This window comes from Nicotiana sylvestris, chromosome 4, assembly GCF_000393655.2.
Source record: "Nicotiana sylvestris chromosome 4, ASM39365v2, whole genome shotgun sequence".
Taxonomy (NCBI): domain Eukaryota; kingdom Viridiplantae; phylum Streptophyta; class Magnoliopsida; order Solanales; family Solanaceae; genus Nicotiana; species Nicotiana sylvestris.
In genome coordinates this window covers 44,667,595-44,691,529 of record NC_091060.1, presented here as the reverse complement: position 1 = coordinate 44,691,529, position 23,935 = coordinate 44,667,595, and the positions used below count along the sequence as shown (strand labels likewise).

At 39.9% G+C, this 23,935-nt stretch overlaps 3 protein-coding genes across 3 annotated transcripts; all 3 read right to left on the bottom strand.

Moving 5' to 3' along the window:
- Positions 1–1,772: 1,772 nt before the first annotated feature.
- Positions 1,773–2,234, bottom strand: LOC138889492 (uncharacterized). The gene has a single exon (XM_070172804.1). It carries the CDS (start codon positions 2,232–2,234, stop codon positions 1,773–1,775), a length of 462 nt encoding a protein of 153 aa, XP_070028905.1.
- Positions 2,235–2,685: 451 nt separating this feature from the next.
- Positions 2,686–3,177, bottom strand: LOC138889491 (uncharacterized). Its single transcript, XM_070172803.1, has one exon. The coding sequence runs from the start codon at positions 3,175–3,177 to the stop codon at positions 2,686–2,688; it is 492 nt and encodes a 163-aa protein (XP_070028904.1).
- Positions 3,178–18,131: 14,954 nt separating this feature from the next.
- LOC104240939 (small polypeptide DEVIL 6-like) lies at positions 18,132–18,674 on the bottom strand. Its single transcript, XM_009795841.1, has one exon. It carries the CDS (start codon positions 18,518–18,520, stop codon positions 18,377–18,379), a length of 144 nt encoding a protein of 47 aa, XP_009794143.1. The 5' UTR covers positions 18,521–18,674; the 3' UTR covers positions 18,132–18,376.
- Between the last annotated feature and the right edge of the window lie 5,261 nt (positions 18,675–23,935).

The window sequence follows — 23,935 nt, the reverse complement described above, 5'->3', positions numbered from 1 at the left end:
TATAGTACATATACCTTACAATTTAGAGGAACATAAATCCAAAGCATAACATAATTTATTGACCTTCCCAACACCCATACACAACCCACGTAAATGTCTACGGAGCCTCTAAGTAGATACAAAGAAAGTACTACAAAAGTGCCAGCAACAAGGCCCCGGCTATACCTCAAAATATGGTGAGAAGAAGAAAATAGGATACAAAAGATATAGGTTCCCGAAATAATATGGGGCTCACATGTCAACTGGAAAGGGGACGCGCCACTAGCTGCAATCAACATTGTCTGCTATGGAATCACCTACATCCATTTAAATATATAGCGTCCCCAGCAAAAGGGACGTTAGTACTGTCGAATAGTACTAGTATGTAGAGCAAAACACCAATCTTAATAGAATGAATATTGAAAAGAAGGACCGCAGTCAAGATATACAACAAGATCTTCAAACACATATGAAAACATCAAGTAAGGATCATAATCTTAGCTCACTTGGGCATTTTATCAAACATTATGCGTTCATTAAGTTTTTATGGTCCTTCTATGGAAAATTACACCAACCCTTTCCCCATAGTTCTCTATCTTTGATTTACAACTTCCGCGTATCTTCTAAGAACACATGCATGCAATGTAATCACCATCATCCCCAGGAATTATCTCACTAATGGCCTATTATAGCTATGTTTGGAATTAAGAGCTGGTGTGATGAAGTCTTACCTCTTAGGATGAAGATTTAGGTGCCTCACTTGAATATCTATGGAGAAATTTTGATGAAGGACACTTCTTCTCTCTTAGACACTCTTTCTCACTCTAAAAGTACCAGGAAATAGGCTTAAAATGAGCCTAGGTCTGTGACCAATATGCGGTCCGCATACCTGTTCTGCGGTAGCATAATACACAAAACTTCCCTTCACAAAAGTCCAAGATGATTATGCGGTTAATATGCGGCTCGCAAAGCGATTATGTGATCGCATAATCAGCCGCATAACTGGCTTCAAAATTGGCGAAGTTTTCTGCATCACTCTACGACCAAGATGCGGTCTGCCGTGCGGTAATGTGGTCGCATAATGGGCCGCAGAAATGCAATATTCTGTAAACACTTTTCTTTAACTTTTTAATGCATAGTTCAATCCAAAAAGTCCGAACCGCGGCGAACAAGCTCGTCGCGAAGATTTTCATAAATCTTTAACACATAACCCTAACTTGGCACCACGATATCCTGGTTTCTAGGAAGAATTTTAGGGGGCCTTACATCCTCCCCCATCCTCCCCCCACCCCCTTAAGATCATTCGTCCCTGAATGAGGTCTAAGGTTCACTTATTAGCACCCCATGTAACACCGTTTTCACACAATATACCAACAACCCCAAATTTGGCTAACTCCCTAAATTTTCTAAAACGTTTGCCATAGTTTCCTTTATAACTAGGCCTATCTACCTGATAGAGAGCCCATAAAACACATACTAACAACATATATAAAAATCCCTGACATAATATAACTCATAACAACACCAATCATGGCCTCATAGGCAATATATAATCAAAGCGGAACAGCTTTACATAGACTAATCAAGTGATACAAAGGTTATAGGGACCCACATTTACAAAAGCTATTACATGGCTATACAAACAAGTGAGGGTACTTCTTTGTCATTTCTTCCTCGGCTTCCCAAGTGGCTTCCTCAAACAGCTGGTTTCACCATAACACTTTCACGGAGATAATTTCTTTATTTCTCAACTTTCGGACTTGCTTATCAAGAATGGCCACTGGAATTTCTTCCTATGACAGCTCTTCAATAACCTCGATAATTTCAACCGGCACAATAGTGGACGGATCCCCCACTCTCTTCTTCAACATAGACACATGGAATACCGGGTGTACCAATGACATCTCAGGTGCCAGCTTGAGCTTGTATGCCACCAGACCGATCCTTTGAATAATTCTGTATGGCCTAACATACATCAGACTCAATTTTCCTTTCTTTCCAAACCACATAATACCCTTCATGTGGGAGATCTTCCAGAATACCCAATCATCTTCCTTGAACTCTAAGTCTCTGCGACGAACATTCGAATAGGATTTTTGACGACTCAGAGTAGTTTCCAGCCGTTCCTTTATGATCTTAACCTTTTCCATAGCTTGATGTATGAGGTCTGGTCCTACCAATTCAGCTTCTCTAACTTCGAACCACCCAATAGGAGATATACACCTCCTTCCATGTAATGCCTCGAATGGTGACATATGTATACTAGCATGAAAGCTAAGCAAACTCTATGAGTGGCAAATGATCATCCTAGCTACCTTTGAAATCAAGAACACAAGCACGCAACATGCCCTCGAGTGTCTGAATAGTCCGCTCTACCTGCCCATCGGTGTATAGATGGAAGGTTGTGCTAAGATTTACCAGCGTAGCCAGACCTTGCCAAAATTTATTCCAAAAATTAGCTTTGAACTGAGCCCCCCCATCAGAAATGATGGAAACTGGAGTGCCATGAAGCCTGACTATTTTCTTGATATACAACTGAGCATACTATTCCGATGTGTCAGTAGATTTGATTGGCAATAAATGCACTGATTTTGTGAGTTGGTCCACAATAACCCAAATTGAGTCAAACTTGCGCGAAGTGCGCGGTAACCCTACTACAAAATCCATATTAATCATCTCCCACTTCCAAATTAGAATTACTATGCTTTACGCTAACCCACCCAGATGTTGATGTTTGACCTTCATTTGCTGACAATTTGGACATCTTGCCATAAAATCCGCCACATTCCTTTTCATGTCATTCCACCAGTAGATTTCCTTGAGGTCGTGATACATTTTTGTAGAACCTGGGTGCACGGAATACCTGAAAGTGTGAGCTTCCGCCATGATTCTTTGCAGAAGACCATTGATATCTGGAAAACATAGTCGTCCTTGATACCGTAGTGTACTATCATTCATACCAAGAGAAAAGATTGTTGTCTTGTGTTTGTGAACCCCTTCCTTCAGTTGTACCAATATTGGATCATTGTACTGCTTTTCTTTGACCTCTGCCACAAGCGATGATTCAGCCCTATTCTGCACAATTACTCCTCGTTCATCAGAGTGCACAAGATGAACTCCCAAACAAGCCAACAACCTTTGATACGCCTCCAAGTGAGATAAACTTCCCATAGATTTCTGACTAAGAGCATATGCCATAGCATTGGCCTTTCTCGGGTGATATAGAATATCGATATCGTAGTCTTTGAGTAACTCAAGCCATCTTCTCTACCTCATATTCAACTCCTTTTGTTTGAAAATATATTGAAGGCTCTTGTGGTCCGTAAATACATCCATGTGGACCCACCCCATACAATTAATGATGCCAAATCTTCAATGCGAAAACCACCGCCGCAAACTCCAAGTCATGTGTTGGATAGTTCTGTTCATGATTCTTGAGTTGCCTAGAAGCATAAGTTATAACCTTCCCATGTTGCATCAACACACACCCAAGCCTGATCCTTCAAGCATCACAATACACCACGAACCCATATTTACCCTCTGGTAGGGTCAATACCAGTGCAGTAGTCAATCTTGATTTCAATTCCTGGAAGCTCCTTTCACAAGCATCAAACCACTGGAACTTCACCGCTTTCTACATCAATTTATTCAATGGAGAGGCAAGAGTAGAGAACCCCTCCACAAACTTTCGATAATACCCTGCTAAGCCCAAGAAACTGTGAATCTCTGTTGGAGTTGTAGGTTTAGGCCAATTCTTCACCGCCAGAATCTTTTGAGGATCAACCTTTATTCCTTCCCTGTAGACGACATGACCCAAGAATGTAACAGATTCAAGCCAAAATTCACATTTCGAGACCTTCGCATATAATTGGTGCTAGTGAGAACTGCCCTGAGATGATCGACGTGGTCCTCTTGACTTCGTGAATATACCAGAATGTTGTCAATGAAAACTGTCACAAAGGAGTCAAGAAAAGGCTTGAATACTCGATTCATAAGATCCATGAAAGTTGTTGGGGTGTTTGTTAGCTCAAAGGACATTACTAGAAACTCAAAGTGCCCATACCGGGTCCTAAAAACTATTTTTGGGATATCTTTCTCCCTTATCTTCAATTGATACCCGGACCGTAAGTCAATTTTAGAGAAGTACCTAGAACCTTGTAATTGATCAAACAAATCATCTATCCTTGGTAGAGGGTACTTATTTTTTATTGTGACTTTATTGAGTTGTCGGTAGTTCATACACATCCGTAGCCATCTTTCTTTCTTACAAACAAAAGCGGTGCGCCCCACGGAGACACACACAGTTGGATGAAGCCCTTCTCTAACAAATCCTTCAATTGCTCCTTTAATTCCTTCAATTCTGCCGGTACCATTCTATAAGGCAGAATTATTATAGGCTACGTGTCTGGCATCATATCGATCCCAAAGTCAATCTCCCTGTCTGATGGGATCCCAGGGAGTTCATCTGGAAAGACATCCGGAAATTCATTCACAACTGGCACGGACTCAAGTATGGGTGCCTCAGCATCAGTGTCCTTAACCCGGACCAAATGGTAGATACACCCCTTATTAATCATCTTCGAGGCCTTAAGGTAAGAAATAAACCTACCTTTTAGCACCACATTATCCTTCTTCCATTCAAAAGCTGGCTCATTAGGAAATTCAAGCCTCATAGTTCTAGTTCAGTAGTCAAGCTTGGCGAAACATGATTAAAGCCAATCCATTCTCATAATTACATCAAAGTCGACCATCCCCAATTTAATGAGATCGGCCATGGTATCCCGACCACGTATCGTGACAACACAATTTTTATAAACCCGCACGGCCATAATAGACTCACCGACCGGAGTAGATATAGAGAATGGCTCATGAAGCTGTTCCAGTTATATCCCAAATTCCATAGCAACATAATGAGTAACATAGGACGAAGCAGAATCGGGATCAATAAGGACATACACATCATAAATTTGGATAGTCAGAATACATGTGACAACATCTGGAGAAGCCTCTGCACTCTGGCGACCACTCATAGCCTAGAATCGGCTGGGCCCTCCCGAACTCTGCGCACCACCCCTAGCTGCACCACGCCATGCGGGTGCTGTAGTGCCTCGAGTTGGAGAGGGTGTTGAAGATGTGGCAGTTGCAGAACTGGATGGTTGTGTTGTGCCCCTGCCCGCACCTTGGTGGGATACATTAAAATCCCTTTGAATGTGGCCTCGCATCATACACCTATAACACATTGGTAGGTCCATGTAGCAAATCCCTAAATGCATCATCCCACACTTGGGGCATGGGGGCCTCCGCTGCTGCTAGGATCTCCCTCCTGATCGGCCCTGTTGATGGGGTCCCCTACTACCCTAATTGGGCCTGAAACAACTAGTTTGCTGCTGATTGTGCCTGCTAGCGGTGCACTGGCTGAAGACTGAGCATACGACGGAGATGGTCGTGACGATCCTCCCCTAAAGACTGATCTTCCCCCATCAAATGAATCACCAGGATGGCCCGGGATTGGCCCCTGCTGCTACCCTCTCTCTCCATCCTGTTCTTCAACTAGTGGGTCTCTGTAGCTTGAGCAAATGCCACCATCTTTCCATAGTTCATATCAAAGTTTAGAGTAGCTGTGGTAACCTTATTAATAACCAAAGGGCTAAGGCCCTACACAAATCGACGCACCTTGGCCTCCATAGTGGGCATTATGTGAATAGAATACTTTGACAGACACGCAAACTCCATTTGATACTCTCACACACTCCTACTATCTTGTTTAAGGTTCTTAAATTCTGCAGCACGGGCTGCCTTAGTCTCGGCAAGCAATAAATGTTCCATGAAAGCATCCGCAAACTCGCTCCACCTTGCCGAAGGGCTCCCCTCATAACGGGATTCCTCCCACATCTTAAACCATGAATACGCCACCCCTTTCAAGTAATAGGCAGCCAAATCCACTCCCTCTATCTCAGTAGCGCGCATAACCCGGAGAGTCTTATGCATCTCATCAATAAAATCCTAAAGGTCTGCCTCGGGATCAGTACCTATGAATACCAGCGGATCTAATAGAGAATTATGTTCACCCTAAAACCCGTAGAATCTCCTTGATGACTAGAAGATGTGGGTGCAACATTCGACCTTTGGGCCTGAGAAGCCATTAACTGTGTCAGCATCTGGATAGCTCCCCTAAGATCCCCATCAGAAATACCAGAATCGGAAGCTGGGGTTGGAGGTGGAATAGGAATATCAGTGGGAGGGATAGTTGCACCCTTAGTAGATGTAGGGGCTGGGGAAGTCTGTTCTGGTGTAGAAGAATTAGGCAGTGAAATAGTCGGGGGAGCATCCTCTCCCACATAGTCAATTAGGGAGTCAACAGTCACTCCTAGGGTGGCATTGGCTTCTTGGAAAATTCTTGCTTTCTTCTTAGGTGCCATTTACTGAAAGTTAGAACAACACACAGGTTAGAGGAGAACAACCTCACATTCAATTCTATCGCACGATATAGATCAACAAAGAAAGGGTATTATTCCTAAATGTCCAAGTAGCCTCCAACATATAGATGTGGTCGACTACACACCGATAAGAAGGACTCTACTAGACACGACTCTACTAAACCCGGCCGAGCAAGCCTGTTGACACTTCCTACCCAACTCACTTACGATCAAAAGAAGACATGATTTCTTTACTTAGACATTCGGATATCATATAAGTACATTAATAAGCCATTTCATTAAGCATAATATAATTCATTGACCTTCCCAAAACCCATACACAACCCACATAAATGTCTATGGAGTCTCTAAGTAGATAGAAAGAAAGTTCTATAAAAGTGTTGGCAACATGGCCCCGGCTATACCTCAAAATATGGTGAGAAGGCGAACATAAGATACAAAAGATATAGGTCCCCGAAATAATGTGGGGCTCACCAAGTCAGCTGGAAAGGGGACGCGTCACTAGCTGCCGCTAAAACTGTCTACTACGGAACCACCTACATCCATTTAAAGATGTAGCACCCCCGACAAAAGGGACGTTAGTACTGTCGAATAGTACAAGTATGTAAATCAAAACACCCATCTTAATAGAACGAATAATAAAAAGAAGGAATGCAGTCATGATATACAATAAGAGCTTCAAACACATATTAAAACATCAAGTAAGGATCACACAATTTCCGGTTAAGTTTCCAACTTATTTAAGTTTGATAATCTCAGTGCCACGTGCCACAATCCACAATACCACTATGTTCCTACATAGAGTCCGATCTCGACTCGACTGGCTAGGTCATCTCATTTGAGACATCAACCATTTATATAATTTCAATCAATCAGTCTAGCACAGTTACCACCATGTATGCGGCATGGTGTCCGATCATGGCCCGATCGGCTAGGCCATCTCACTTGAGACATCAACCATTCAATCGTACACCTCAGTTCACATTTCCTTCCCATCTTTCATTACATGGCACGAGTAGCCTCATTTATTAAATCGTTATTGGCACTTGGACGTTTCTTACAATTCAAGTTTCCCTTTTTATATATATTCAAATAACATTATCATCCACATTAATAAGTCCTATCATGTAAGGCACCACATACACGTGGGGAAGGCATGGAAATTTTAATCATATGGAGGCTTTTCATACAAATAACATAGCAAACTTAATTTTGATTCTTGACATGAACTCATAACCTTTCTCAACACATATATTCCACATTTAACACATTCTCAAATAGCATGACGACATGATAAACATTTAGAACAATTATTGAACATAAATCTTTCAACACAACACTTTAGGGCAACTATTCTAGTATGACCAATTCAGGGACTTACACCAATTACATGTACACCAGAGGTTCGATTCTAAGAAGAAGGGGGTTTAGCCATACATACCTCAATTGAGCTTTTTCTTAATTCCTACAAGGTTTCGAAATGTTCGCAACTTCAATCTATTTTAGCATTGTAGCATAAATGAACCCATAATTAGAAAAATGATCATAATCTTAGCTCAGTTGGGCATTTTATCAAACAGTATGTGTTCATTAAGTTTTTATGGTCCTTTTATGGAAAATTGCACCAACCCTTTCCCCATACTTCTCTATCTTTTATTTACAACTTCCCCATATCTTCTAAGAACACATACATGCAATATAATCACCCTAATCCCCATGAATTATCTCACTAATGGCCTATTATAGCTATATTTGGAATTAAGAGCTGGGGTGATGAAGTCTTACCTCTTAGGATGAAGATTTAGGTGCCTCACTTGAATATTTGTGGAACAATTTTGATGAAGGACACTTCCTCTCTCTTAGACACTCTTTCTCACTCTAAAAGTACCAGGAAATAGTCTTAAAATGAGCCATTGCATAATTTATAACGACATTGGGTCGGTTTTAGAAATCTCGAAGGGCTGCTTAGGGCCAAAAAGAAGACCTCAAGATGGGCAAGAGTGTTGTGGCTGAGTGTGTTGATCTTTAAGCGAAGGTGGTGGCCCTGCAGGCGGAGCGTGAGCTGAGTGACTCTAGGGTTACCAGTCTAAGTGTTGAAATAGCAAAGAAGGTGACCAAAATAGAAGGGAAGGTGATCGAGTTGGAGAGGTCCTAAGGAGCCCGAGCAGCGGCCTTGGCGAGGGCTACGACACTAGATGATTCTATCCATGTTCTCCAGTCTGAGCGTGCAACTAAGATAGAAATGGCCGCTCTGAGGGAGGCACGACTTAATGAGTGATTTGGCGAGCTTGCAAGAGAAGTCTTGACCCTGGGTGATCAAATTGCTACTCGCGAGGCTGAAAGGGCTCAATTATTGGCTTTGACTTCTCCTGCGTCTGCCTCTGTTGTTGTTCCTCGCCCTTTGTATGGGTTGCGGATCCACGCTGAGGCTCAGGGGGATATATATATATATATATATATATATATATATATATATATATATATATATATATATAAGGGTTTGTTGGCAGCGGGGAGCATTTCTGAAGTCAATTTTGAAGAGGCTCATGTTAAAGCGCTTGAGGCTCGGCTTGCCTGTGGTTAAGACCCCGCAACATCGGAGGCAGGTGGAGTTGATGAGGTCGAGGACAGGCTTGCCTTTGATGAGGAACATTCTGATGGAGAGGGTTATGGTGGAGGTGAAGCTGTTGAACCAAGCGAAGAGAGAGATGACGGCATGGATGGGGATAATGCTGAATGAAGCTCTTGTGCTTAATTTTTCCTCCTGTACTTAAGTTTTTTTTTTTTACTTAGTTGGTCGGGTGGGGGGGCTATTTTGGCCCTTTGTAAGACGCTATTTTTTCTTTGAATGAAATAGTTGATTTGTCCTTGATTGTATGCCTTTGGCCTTTCCTTCTCTTTTCTTTTCGAATTTCTTAGATCTTCTCGTAATAAGTCCCTGACTTTTGGTAGTTAACTCGAGCGGGGTCGAATTTGATCTGCTGATTCGGGTGAGGTCGTGCTTGACTTGTTAACTCGAGCGAGGTCGGATTTGACCTACTAATTCGAGCGAGGTCGAATTTAGTTTATTAATTCGAACAAAGTCGAATTTGACTTGCTAATTCGAGCGTGGTCGAATTTGACTTGTTAATTCGAGCGAGGTAAGATTTGACCTGCAAATTCGAGCGAGGTTGAATTTAATTTTTTAATTCGAACGAGGTCAAATTTGACTTGCTAATTCTAGCGAGGTCGAATTTAACTTGTTAATTCGAGCGAGGTCAGATTTGACCTGCTAATTCGAGTGAGGTCGAATTTAATTTGTTAATTCGAACGAGGTCGAATTTGACTTGCTAATTCAAGCGAGGTCGAATTTAACTTGTTAATTCGAGCGAGGTTCAGATTTGACCTACTAATTCGAGCGAGGTTAAATGTAAGTCGACTCGAGCGAGGTCGAATGTAGACTTAGAAAATAATTCAAGTGAGATCGAATGTATATTTCCTTTGCGCTGGCGTGATTGTGTAAATTTGGTGTTGTGTAAGAATGTCATACTTTTGTTTATTCATTGGAGAATATTACATGTTTCTGTTTGATCTGTATGTACATTCGAAGAGTCCTAGTCTGTCTAGTCCCTTCATCGCTCGACTTAGAGAATTAGTCGATATGCGGGGCGATGAATGTCTTTCTCAAGCTTCGGGACGTCTTAATATATGGACGAGATCAAATTTTGGCTAGTTATATCATCGCATAGTTGCTTTGGCGAGTGTGTGGGTAAGTTTCACCCACTTGTGTTCTGTCTGCTTGTTGAAGAGATTCGTATGTTTTCCGGGTTGGTGACCCAGTCCCAGTCTATACAGGTTTTTCCCTTTATGGCGTTAAGCACCAACTTGTTGGAGAGATTCGTATATTTTTCGGGCTAGTGACCCAGTCCCAGTCTATACAAGTTTTTCCCTTTATGGCATTAAGCACCAACTTGTTGGAGAGATTCGTATATTTTCCGGGATGGTGACCCAGCCCCAGTCTATACATGTTTTTCCCTTTATGGCGTTATGCACCAACTTTTTAGAGAGGGTTTTACTCGACTGTCGCCTGCAGGATGATATGGTGCGGAACATTTTCCTTGCGTGTTGTTTTGATGGTGTTTGTTCCTTGTTCGCGCATCTGGGAGAACACTCATGTTCCTATCCCAATCCAAAAGAAAAAATAACAAGTTGAACCCACACGAAATCATTTGTTACCTTGACCTGATTGGTTTGCGAGGGTAGAGGGGCATTGTAGAACGACCCGTTTTGCCCTATTCTCGAATGCTGGCTTCAGATTTGACGTCAGGCCCGTACTTAGCTTCGCCATTAGTCGAGTCTGGGCATCTTATGGGCAGACAACTTACTTTGCTCGTTGGGATCTCAAATTCGAGTCCCGGTCCGATCCTGTCTCAGGAGAACAAAAATAAGGGAAACGTAAGTTATACTCTGTACATACGGGCAGGACAAGCTTGTTATTTCAAAGAATTATACAATAGGCTATTGTCCCTTCCTAAGAGAGAGGGGACAATATGCATAAAGTATAGACATCAAACATAATTTTGATTTCATGCAAAAAAATCTGACCTTGGTTTGTTTGGTTATTTCAAAATCTTGGCTACAAATTTCTCAAATTGGTGTTTGTAATGAGAGGACGAGGCTACGAAAACCTGGAAGTGGAACTCTGACTGACTTTAGATCTAAAGGAAACTAAAATTTTGGCTAGAAAATATCCATAGACGGTGCCAAATTGTTTGAATAAAAAGTACTTGGTGTCACACCTCCTTTTTCCGCACAGCGAGGTGCGTAGGGAGTTTTTTCCAATTAAAGGACAGTCGAAACGGGATTTGTTTATTTATTTCAGAGTCGCCACTTGGGAGATTTAGGGTGTCCCAAGTCACCAGTTTAATCCCGAATCGAGGAAAAGAATGACTCCATATTACAGTCCGCGAACCAGAAATCCGGATAAGGAATTCTGTTAACCCGGGAGAAGGTGTTAGGCATTCCCGAGTTCCGTGGTTCTAGCACGGTCGCTCAATTGTCATATTTGGCTTATTTATCTGATTTTAATACAATTATGAACCGATGTGCCAATTTTAACTCTTTACCACTTTATTATTATTATTTTTTTTAAAAAAAAAATTGTGAACATCGTTTAAAACATGTCTTTGGATTACGTCACATGAAATGCACCCGCAATCCGGAACACATTTTTATTCAATGTTTTAGGATTTAGATTTGGGTCGCATGAAATGCGCATCCGAGTTTAAGAAGGTAAAATTAATTAAATCGCGCCTAAAGAGTCTAGCGTATCATTATTTTGGGTAGGGCCGTGAAATTTGCTAAAACGGCTCCTCCCTAATTCTAAGCGATTAAATGTACATTTATTGAGGGCCCCGCAATCTATACATTTCATTAAGCGAGGCTCATCTCATTTATTTGGACAAATCTTAAAACGACTACATTTTTCTATAAAAATGAGTCTCTAAAATAAAGAAAGAAAATCCTAATTTATTACTAGCTTTTATTATTTTAAGAAGACATGACATGCTAATTGCTTGATTAATACAAATATTGATGAAAAAGGAATTTCACTCTTAATTTCGAAATTATAAATAAAATAAAAATTCAACAACTAATATTCAAAATAAACAAATATAGCTAGATTAAAACTCAGCATTGTTATTTTTTTTAAAAAAATTATTGAGATTAATTATTCACAATCATTTGAAACTAGATTTAACCATAATTACTAAAGCTTATTAGAAAGTTTATTAGACTTAAACGTTCTCTTAATCTTGCTTAAGCTCAAGTCATGCCTTAATGCCTAATTTACGATGTTTAATTTAAATTCGTGTCTTAGCTAAATTTAGCTACTTGTTCATGATCAACCTATAATCTTGAAGCCTTCATAACTAGTGAATTAACCTATTTTGCCGAACTGATTTATTACAGAATAACTTATGATATTATTTTCTTATTCCAGTTATTATTTAGTAATTCATGAAATAGCTTAAATACAATCAACAAAAGGAACAAAGAAATAAAAAACGAAATTAAAACTTCAAATTTTCATTCTTCATATGTATTCACGCTTCATATTTCGGATTACAATAAACAGCTTTTCAGTTGTGTACCTGATATTGGAAGCAAAAGAAAATGAATATGAGAATCAGCAACAGCAGTAAAATCAGTACAACACAGCAACAATAGCCCAACAACAGTAACAACCCAGTAACAGACCGGTGGAGTAGTAATCCAAAAAAAACAAAAGCTTCAACTTTTATGAAACAACAATCAATTCTGATTTCAAACAACAAAAGAAAACAAAATTTTTTTTTAGTTTTTTTTTTATTTGAAAACTTAAATATTTTTCGGAATTTTCTATCTCTTAAATGTTCAGCCCTTTTCTCTCTCTTATTTTCAGATTTGTTTCTCTCTCCCGTTTTTTTTTCTGTCTGTGTATTTCTTCTCTCCTTTTTTTTGTTCAAGACTTCACATATATATATCTCATCCCATAAATCCTTTAATCAATTAAATCAATACTTTTTCTCTACCCAACCCATTATCTTCTCACTCATCCCCATTACATTAAATAAACATATCACACCACCCCATTATATTTTGTCCCCCATGCTTTATTTAAAATAATGCAAGATTCCCCTTTAATTTAAATCTTGTCCCCCCTTTATATTAAATAATCATATCACAACCCACCCCATTTCATTTTGTCCCCCATGCTTCAAATAAACAATTCCTAAACTACCCCTTCCGACCTTACTGAAATTACCAAACTACCCCTGAACGTATTACAAATTTACCAAACTAACCATCAGCTATAACACATCAATTAATCAAACTTAACCAAAATATAGACAATATGATCAATTTCTAACAATGTTCAAACAACAATATGAACACGGATGAACATCATAACAACAATATCACATGAACATGATTTTAACAACATTTCAACAACAAATCACATGAACACAAATTGAACAACCAAGAACAACTAAAATTTGATTGAACAATATTTTTAGCAACAACAAACCTATTTTTCGGATTTAAACAACAACAACAATCAAACAAGTATATTTAGATTCTTAAATTCAATAATATTGAACTTAAAATCAACTCTAACAACATTACAACAAACAATTCTTATATTAAACTTTAAACAAGATTATGAGACCAATTCAAGAAATAATCACAAATGATAAACAAGAAATCAAACTATACAAAATTCGGATTCAAGATCATCCAAACAAAGTATGAACATGAATGAATCTATTTAACACAACAAACATGACGGATTAAACGATTAAATCAATATATTCCTTTAACACAACTAAATTCTTTAAACAAATAACAAGATCGACGAAGAAACAATTATGAACTTAAACTTGAACTTAACAATACTAACAATTTCTAACAATACATAAACACATGAAACAAATTGAAGAAATAGTTAATTAAATTTCAATTTGAATCTAACAAACAACAAACTAACAAATATTCACTTAAACAATAATACAAACATGAAATGAATATGAAAACAACTAATTAACTTCCATTTGAAATCTGAAAATTAATTCAACAAAACACAGAAACATGAACAAAACATTAATTCAAACGATAAACAAAACAAACATTTGCCGATTTTAGATTCGAAAATATCAAAACAAAATACGGACAAACATAAAATTCAAAAACTACTAACCGGATCAACACGACATATGTATGAACTGTTTTGACAAAACTCAAATGGGAATAAATCTGTCCGGACTCAACGACGAACTCAACTTCCTTGTAAACTTGACGAACTCAAAACTACGCTCGACGAACTCGACTAAAACTCGACCAAACGATGGCAGAAGTGATGAACGAAAGCAGTTAATTCGTTTGCGAGGAAAATGAATGCAGAAGAAGCAACGATGGAGACTGGCCATGGTTGTTCGTGAGGCAGCAGCTGGACGTTGAGGTCGAAAATAGAAGTAGCAGCAGCCGGAAATGAAGAAGAAGGTGGAACGGGAAGCAGCACCGTGACAGCAGCTCGGCCATGGAAGCGACCAGCTCTCTTTGCAGCAATAAAAAACCAATCGTCCGTCCCGGTGGTGCCTCATGGCGGACAGTGCTGGCATGACTGATATGTTGGTGGTTACCACCAACACAGGATTCATAGCAACACCATGACGGAACTCACAGCCTTGCCAGCTTTGCTCGTGCGACGGAATGTTGCGCGACGAAACGAACCACAAGATTCATATCTTTCTTGTGTTTGCGACGAAACGAGTTACGCGTGCCAACAGTGGAGAAGAATGGCGGTGGCTTTAGAGTTGTTCGTGGTTGACGACGCAGAAGCAGTGGCGGGTTGACGTAGCAGCGATGGTTGCTCGTCAATGGCGGACGTGAGGAGGAGGCTAGTTTTTTTTCCGGTGATTGGAAGGGTCATTTGGAGGTGAGGAAGAAGATGAAGACGCGAGGCAGCTGGGTATGGATGTAGCAGAAGGAAGCTGGTTTGGGCAGCCATGGATGGGGTGTTTTTGGAGTTTGGAGAAGATGAAAGTAAGGGAGGGGGCGGATAGTTTACTTTAGGGTTTTTAGGGTTTTTTGTTTGTGTTTTGTTTTGTTTTGTGTTAGGACAAAATGAAGAGTGGGTCTTGGTTTAATGGGTTAATGGGGCGGACCGGGTCGACCCGTGTGAAGTGGACTGGGTCGTGGACAATTGTTTGGGCCTGGGGTTGAAAATTGAAGAAGTGGCCCAATCTGATTTTTATTTGTATTTTTGTTATCTTTTCTTCTTTTATTTTCTAAAACTAAATTATAAAAGTACTTAAATTATTATTAAGAACTAAATTAAGTTATAAAAGTGCAAATTAACTCCCAATAACAATTAACGCACAATTAAGTAATAATTAAGCATAAAATTGTATATTTGGACATTAAATGCTAAAAATGCAAAAGGTGTCTATTTTTGTAATTTTTAATTTTTGTAAAACTAATTTAATTACTAACAATTGTAGAATTAAATCCTACATGCAAAATGAGACATATTTTTATATTTTTTATTAATTTAACAAATAAGCAAACACAAACAAATACAAATAATTATCCAAAAATATCACAAAAATACTCAAAATTGCACACCAAGGAAAATCATTTCATTTTGTATTTTTTGGGACTATTTCTCATATAGGGAAAAAATCATGTGCTTACACTTGGTCTTTTGTTAAACTAATTGAATAAAAAGATTTGGGGTAAATCCTAGCCAGAGATAATTTATTCTAGATCTGAGATAGAAGATAGGAATAAACAAGCATAACTAAACACAGAATTTGATTACAGTTACGATTGAATCTCACAGTGTAAGAAATAGATGTTTGCTCAAATAATATCAAACAATAATGAAGAATACATGAAGGAAAAGAATCACCATTCTTGAACAAGACTGACTTTCGTGCTTTTGATAAAATTGAAATATAGATGAATACCGAGATTCTCAACTCTTATCTCCTTTTTCGGAGAGGAGCCTGAGGGTTGGGAACATCTTCATATTTTGAGAGATGTATATGTTTTTGTGTGTGTGTGTTCCTCCCCCCCCCCTCATGTGACACTCTCTCATGATATTTATACCAAACACTTTTGTTACCCAACGGTCCTTGACCGGAATACCTAAGTTCTTGGAATATCCCGCAAAATATTCTTCTGAAATATCTAAGTATTGAACTAGCCGTTTAGGTCGAACTGAGTGCTCGACCTTGGTCGTAACTGAATCACTCGCCGGTATATTACTTCCTATGCTTGACCTCGACTTAATTGACTCTTGGTCGTTCTTCCTTAAGTAGAATTCTTTGGTTCAGATTTTGACCTATACAGACCTCTGTCTGAAATTCTCTACACAGAACTTAAAAGGAGTTGCAAGAGTGCAATAATCAGAAGAGAGAGTAGTCGTCAACCTAAAAGATAACCATGTCCAACCTTTGATCTTTAGCCGTTGGATCATTGAGGCCATTGATTCGACATCTGAATTAGAATAATTTTAAGAGAAATTTTCATAAAGCACTATCTTTTAATAGTAATTAGCCATCTATAGATACCATTTGCTATATTACGGATTATAGATACCTTTTATGTGGTTATAAGATGTATTTGATGTATTTAAGCTATTGTATTCATGAATACAGTAGCAAAAATAGGCGTGAATCAGGGAAGTCTAGCTAATCAGTTGTTGTATTCGACTGTATTCATATAGTGAAACATGGTATACAGCTGGACAGATTATTATATTCGACTGTATTCACGGCGTGAAACATGTGATTACACTGTTTTTAAAACGGAAAGTGAATCAATTAACATAATAGACTCCTAATATAACTCAACAAACTCAATTATAGCACACAAATTTTTTATTTTCAGTTATAAAAATGATTCTCAATCGAAAAAGACCCAAAAACATAGCAATCTTCAGAGAAATTATATAATACATCTGAATACATAAATTATATTAATTAAAAAATTATATGAATACATTCATGGCATATAGTGAGACAGTGAATACAATGAAATACATAAAATACAACGCGATGCATTGAAATACAATGAAAAAATAGTGAATACAATGAAATACATGGAATACAACGAGATACATTGAATTCAATGAAAAAAAAGACAATGAATACAATGAAATACATGAAAATACATTGAAATATATTAACAAAAAATAAATTGCTTAGCCCCAAACTCGCCGTCTTTGTTCTAGATAATGTATTATTGTACTGCTTGTTCACAACTTGATATAGCTCCAAAGCAGGAAAAGTTTCGGTGACTTTCGGATCCAAAGCAAGCACATTACCACCATATTGACAATATCTCTCGAAATCTATATCAATTGAGACCACCATAGTCCAATGGTATTAGCAGAAATTTTCTGCACAAGTGTAAGTTCGACTCCAATTACCACCGAAACATAGCAAGTTTCGGTAAGTCAAAGCAAGCACGAAATTGTTCTAGGTCGTCGTCAGTGACGCTCTTCGATCGGCGACGATCGGTGAGCTTCGAGCGGTAATTTCCTTTTCGCTTGAGCCAGACTTCTTCTCGAAGCATATCGGGAGACCATGATTTCTACTTGAATAGCGGCGGTAGAGCTTCCCGTTCCGACATGGCGTCTGCAGAAAATTACACGCGCCACCGCATTGGAATGAAAAGCTTGATTGAGATTTTATGTAGATCGGACTGAAAAGAAAATAGTGTGGGTGACAGGAATTGGGAGAAGAATGGGATGTATCAAAGTAGAGAGAGAAAGAAAATAGTGTAACTAAATAGCGTATTTAGTGGCTTAGGGCTATGAGGTAACCAAAATTAAATATTTTGCTATAAATCTTCAAAGGTATCTATAGAATATAATTTTTTTAAATGATATTTATTTAAAATAAATAAGGTGTTAATCTTTTCTACGGTAAAAATTCCTAATTTTAACCTAAAGTAAATGCGCAAAAAATCCCAACTCTGAACTAACTTCCAACAATCTCGTTATCAAATAAAATACTTGACCAACATGCTGAATTGAATGGACTCCATTAGTCATATCCACAAAAATTCAAGAAGTGGACTAAAACATATGACTGCTACCCTTTCAACATCATCCTCATAAAAAATACTTACTAAGAGAAGAAGAGTAGTGGAACATAGACTCAGAAAGGGTAAAAACTAAAAACATAATCAAAATCGATATTGTCTTTGATTGAAGCAATCCGATGTATAATACAAGAGGGCCTTACTTTAGTACAAAATTGCTATTAACTACCTAATATAGAGTTATAGACCACTGCTCTGTACAATCCACTCCTAAGAAGGGGGAGAGAAAACAGAAAAATAAAAAGACTATGGACAAACCCATATAACCCAATTTTGTTGAAGGGTTGTCTGGAGTTTAATTAAATTAATTTGAAGTAATGTAAAATTCAATCATGCCAACAAAGGAGCATGACCACACATCTTTTGATTATGTAAAGCCTGGCCTTTTGCTGCCTAATAACTCCTCCGAGCCCTCTGCTTGAAATTAGCTTCCTCTTTGAACTTCCCAAATTGCTACTGCTCATCTTCATATTTTACTTAAATAGTGGTGACGAAAATCAAGAAACTAAAAGGGTGTCTGTATAGTAATTCTTGGTATACAAAAAGAGAGAGAACTTTGATTCTGTTGTTGGTTTTGTGCAGAGAATATATTGAAGAGAGAAGTTTGAATGGGGAAAGTGCAAGCCCAAGAAGAGGTTCTTATAGTGTTGAGAGAGAGTGTGGTCCGTCCTAATTTGTAATGGTCGAGTCAAGAACCAAATATAGGTCCCACTTTCCACTTGTAACCCACGGTCCCACCCCCAACAAGTGAATTAAAGTAGTATTACACCCATATATTATGTCGGCCCACCCGATTTCGTCATATAATAAGTGTAAAATATATAGAGAGAGGGTATTTTTCTTTTGTATGTTAACATCATGTCTCATCAATGTTTCGAAAGACAATAACAGAACTCGTCTAGACTCGTGCTAGTTTGAAACATTCTCACGAAACGATCGTGAAACAGTTTAATGAGAGGAATGCATCGATAGGCAAAACTGACGTTCATTCCATACATTATGTTTTTGTATTGGTGAAAATTTGACCGTCGCGGCCGACTCAATCGAGATCTCGTCCAAGCAGCAAGATAGTGGAAGTCGACATGATTTGTTCCAAACCCCGTACTCATAATACCTGTCAAGTCAAAGAACCACAGTCAGAGGACGACGAAAGCGGACGTGGTATCAAAGTGCATTGACCCAAGAACATAGCAAGGATTCCACAACTATATATAGGGAGGAAACCTTCCTAAAAAATGGGGTTTTTCTCTCTCTCTTCTTTCCTCTCCTTTGTAATCTTCTTAACAAAAAGAAGACAAAGCAATCTTCCATTGATTATGTAAAACAATCATCTCCATCGATTAGTGAGAGAAGAAATGAAAAACCTCAATAAGATTGATCGCCTATATTTCATCTTATGCGTTATTTTCTGATTTGCTTATGAATCCGAAGTTTATTATGTTTGACTAAGATTTACCTCTTCATCTTCTTTAATTGATTTAATCAAAAAGGTTTAACTATCTTTTGGTCAAATAATTTCGCGCCGTCTGTGGGGATCTCTTAGTAAAAACTTCCTAGTCTCCTCCAGATCAAAAATCGGAAACATGATCACCCACTGAAACGAACAGTAAGTAAACCTCACACGCCAACCTAGATCATGATGCTATATACAAGCAAAAGTTGCAACCAACATCCTCCTCCGCACGTCGGACAGCCCATGAACTAGCCAAAACGAGCCTAGCCCGCACAGGACAAAGGCACAAAAAAGGAAGGGAAAGAGAGTTGAATACGGTTACCTAATTCAGAAAACACCACCCCCATCAACCATTGAAATGCCAAGCAAAGCGAGCAATGCCACAGATCTACCTTCATTCACCAACTCATCGGATAAGGATAGGGAGAATATCATCCTGGCCCACCTTCTGCTGTTTGCTTAAGCAAGAACGCAAGCACCGCGCGTACGAGCGAGCAAGGAGACATCCCAACTGAAGAATGAGAAATTACTACAAAACAACCGAAATATCGTCCAAAAAACAAACCTAACTCCTAGAAAATGATACCCCTTAAGTGATACCCCCTCTCCCTCACCAAGAAGGTATCCCAAGAGAGCCCCCCCCCCTCGGGGGAGTTAAAGACCGGGCCGATGAGGGGGAACTCCCCGAGGTCAAAGTGTAATTCAACGCCCCACCCACCAATAACACCTCTAGACCAGAAAACGAAAAGGTAAGACAGGGAAACTCCAATATGTGCGTAAAACGAGTGTGATCAAAGCACTAGCATTTTCTGCTCTCCGACATCACACTCCCCAACGCAAATAAAATCAGGCGAATTGGGACTCCCCCAAAAGATACCCAACTCTCCGAAAAACCGGGACTCGCAACACGTTAATATTTCGACGAAAGTTCGAAATAATACCCTCAAGGCCAAGGGCCTTCGTCAAAAAGAAGGGTTCGACCTCAATCGAACCACGGCGGGTTTATATTTCGATGAAAGTTTGAAATAACACCCTCAAGACCAAGGGCCTTCTCCAAAAAGAAGAGTTCGACTTCGATCGAATAACGACAGGTTACTATTTCGATGAAAGTTCGAAATAACACCCTCAAGGCCAAGGGCCTTCGCCAAAAAGAAGAGTTCGACCTCGATCGAACCACGACGGGTTAATATTTCGATGAAAGTTTGAAATAGCACCCTCAAGGCCAAGGGCCTTCGCCAAAAAGAAGAGTTCACTTTGATCGAACAACCACCAATTACTATTTCGACGAAAGTTCGAAATAACACCCTCAAGGCCAAGGGCCTTCGCCAAAAAAAAGAGTCTGACTTCGATCGAACAATGACGGGTTACTATTTCGATGAAAGTTTGAAATAACACCCACAAAGTCAAGGGCCTTTGCCAAAAAGAAGAGTTCGACCTCGACCGAACCACCATGGGTTAATATTTCGACGAAAGTTCGAAATAACACCCTCAAGGCCAAGGACCTTCACCAAAAAGAAGAGCTCGACTTCGATCGAACAACGACCAGTTACTATTTTGACGAAAGTTTGAAATAACACACTCAAGGACAAGGGCCTTTGCCAAAAAGAAGAGTTCGACTTTGATCTAACAATGACAGGCTACTATTTCGACGAGAGTTCAAAATAATACCCTTAAGGCCAAGGGCCTTCGCCAAAAGAAGAGTTCGACCTCGATCGAACCATGACGGGTTAATATTTCGATGAAAGTTCAAAATAACACCCTCAAGGCCAAGGGCCTTCGCCCAAAAAAAGAGTTCAACTTCGATCAAACAACGAAGGGTTATTATTTCACGAAAGTTCGAAATAACACCCCCAAGGACAAGGGCCTTCGCCAAAAAAAAGAGTTCGACTTCGATCGAACAACGACGGGTTACTATTTCGACGAAAGTTCGAAATAACACCCTCAAAGCCAAGGGCCTTTGCCAAAAAGAAGAGTTCGACCTCGAACGAACCACCATGGGTTAATATTTCAACGAAAGTTCGAAATAACACCCTCAAGGTCAAGGGCCTTCACCAAAAAGAAGAGTTCAACTTCGATCAAACAACGACCAGTTACTATTTCGGTGAAAGTTTGAAATAACACACTCAAGGCCAAGGGCCTTTGCCAAAAAGAAGAGTTCGACTTCGATCGAACAACGACATGCTACTATTTCGACAAGAGTTCGAAATAATACCCTTAAGGCCAAGGACCTTCGCCAAAAAGAAGAGTTCGACCTCGATCGAACCATGACGGGTTAATATTTCGATGAAAGTTCGAAATAACACCCTCAAGGACAATGGCCTTCACCAAAAAGAAGAGTTCGACTTCGATTGAACAACGAAGGGTTATTATTTCGACGAAAGTTCGAAATAACACCCTCAAGGCCAAAGGTCTTCACCAAAAAGAAGAGTTCGACCTCGATCGAACCACGACGGGTTAATATTCGACGAAAGTTCGAAATAACACCCTCAAGGACAAGGGCCTTCACCAAAAAGAAGAGTTCGACTTCGATTGAACAACGACCAGTTATTATTTCGACCAAAGTTCGAAATAACACACTCAAGGCCAAGGGCCTTCACCAAAAGAAGAGTTTGACCTCGATCGAACAATGACCGGTTACTATTTCGACGAAAGTTCGAAATAACACACTTAAGGCCAAGGGCCTTCGCCAAAAAGAAGAGGTCAACTTTGATCAAACAATGACGAGCTACTATTCCGATGAGAGTTCAAAATAATACCCTTAAGGCCAAGGGCCTTCGCCAAAAAGAAGAGTTCTACCTCGATCGAACAACGACAGGTTAATATTTTGACGAAGGTTCGAAATAACACCCTCAAGGCCAAGGGCCTTCACTAGAAAAGAAGAGTTCGACCTCGATCGAACAACGACGGGTTAATATTTCGACAAAAGTTCAAAATAATACCCTTAAGGCCAAGGGCCTTCATCGAAGAAAAAGTTTGAAATATCCTAGGGGCCAAAGGCCATCGCCAAAGAAAACTGGGACTCGGATGGGATAATACTTCGATATAAGCTCAAAAGTAACATCCCTACGGCTAAGGTCGCTATTAGAAAAAGAGTTCTATACCATTCGGACTATGATGGGATAACACCTCAACAAAAGTCCGAAAGCACCGTCCCGTCATTTAAAGCCGTCATCAAGGCTCTACTCAACCTGTGTGACATTAAATTCCCTAAGAGTCGGGAACTCATCACACGGAAATCTACTTCTTTGCATCAAAGTTATGAATAGCAAAATAGGAAAAGAAGTATAGGAGGAATATAACAATGGAATATTCCTCTTTATACAAAGCTAATGTGCAAACAGCCGCAGATTACATACGGCTAGAGCCAACAGAGTCCAAGAAAAAACAATAAACAATAAAAAAACAAATAGACAAGACAACAATTCTTTCACTCGGCACCATCACCGCCACCCTCTTCACCACCATCTCCAGGAAATCTTCCCTTATCGTCCGTGCCCTCATCAGCTTCCGGCGTTGCAGAGTCATATCCACAGTTAACACGAGCCTCTCGTGCCTTACCCATGATCCTTCATATGTGGCCTCGGTAACATTCCCCGCCCCCCACAAACTCTTATATATGTCTCGTTGGGCTTTAGCATGAACCCAAAGCTCGTGCAAATGACGGGGAATAGCGGCGGAGGAAGATTCGACTTAAGCCAACAGTTGTTCCTTTTCGACCTCAAGAGCAGTGACCCAGTCCCCAAAGGTCGATGCCTCCCGATCGATCTCTTCAATGCGTTCCTAGAGCCTCGCCTCCCTTAGCGTGGTCGTCGCCTCTCTGATTCATGCAACCGAAGAGGAAGCACGACCAGGCATCGATGACGAAGGTCTGTTCAAAATAGTAACAGCGACCTCAGGAGTCTGACCCCCCGTCGCGGCAAGTTGTTGATCAATCATAGCGGCAAGGATCTCCGTCGATGGGACAGACGCAATGGCTGGCTCTATCTCTACAGGCGGAATGACATCAACTCTCACCTCAGATCTCGTCAAGAGAAGGTCTTCCTCTAGATGTATCATGGTCGAAGGAGCTATTTCAGACTCCACTCACCGCCTTTTTGATGCCTCATCTCCCTATTCGGCACAGGAAGATTCCCCCATTGGGAAGGTAACAGGGGTCGGAGTCTCAGTTCGAGGGGTAGCCTCCGTGCGTATAGCCATAGCCGTAGATTCAACTGAAGCATCCCTCAATGAAGGTCGAGTAGTAGACACTGAATCAGGGCGAGCGGATGATGTAAGTTGCTGAAAAGCTAGTGGAGGAGCCCTCTCTCTCCGCACTCTCCCTGACATCGACGAAAGTCACATAAGAAACTAAGTAAAAAGGGAAGGGGGAAGAATAGCGAACAAAAATGATATGACTCACCAGTAAGGGGCCTGCGTCCATATTTCTCATAGA

Coding starts and splice junctions, on each gene's coding strand:
- LOC138889492 (XM_070172804.1), bottom strand. CDS start 2,234: ATGTCACCATTCGAGGCATTACATGGAAGGAGGTGTATATCTCCTATT.
- LOC138889491 (XM_070172803.1), bottom strand. CDS start 3,177: ATGGCATATGCTCTTAGTCAGAAATCTATGGGAAGTTTATCTCACTTG.
- LOC104240939 (XM_009795841.1), bottom strand. CDS start 18,520: ATGAAGATGAGCAGTAGCAATTTGGGAAGTTCAAAGAGGAAGCTAATT.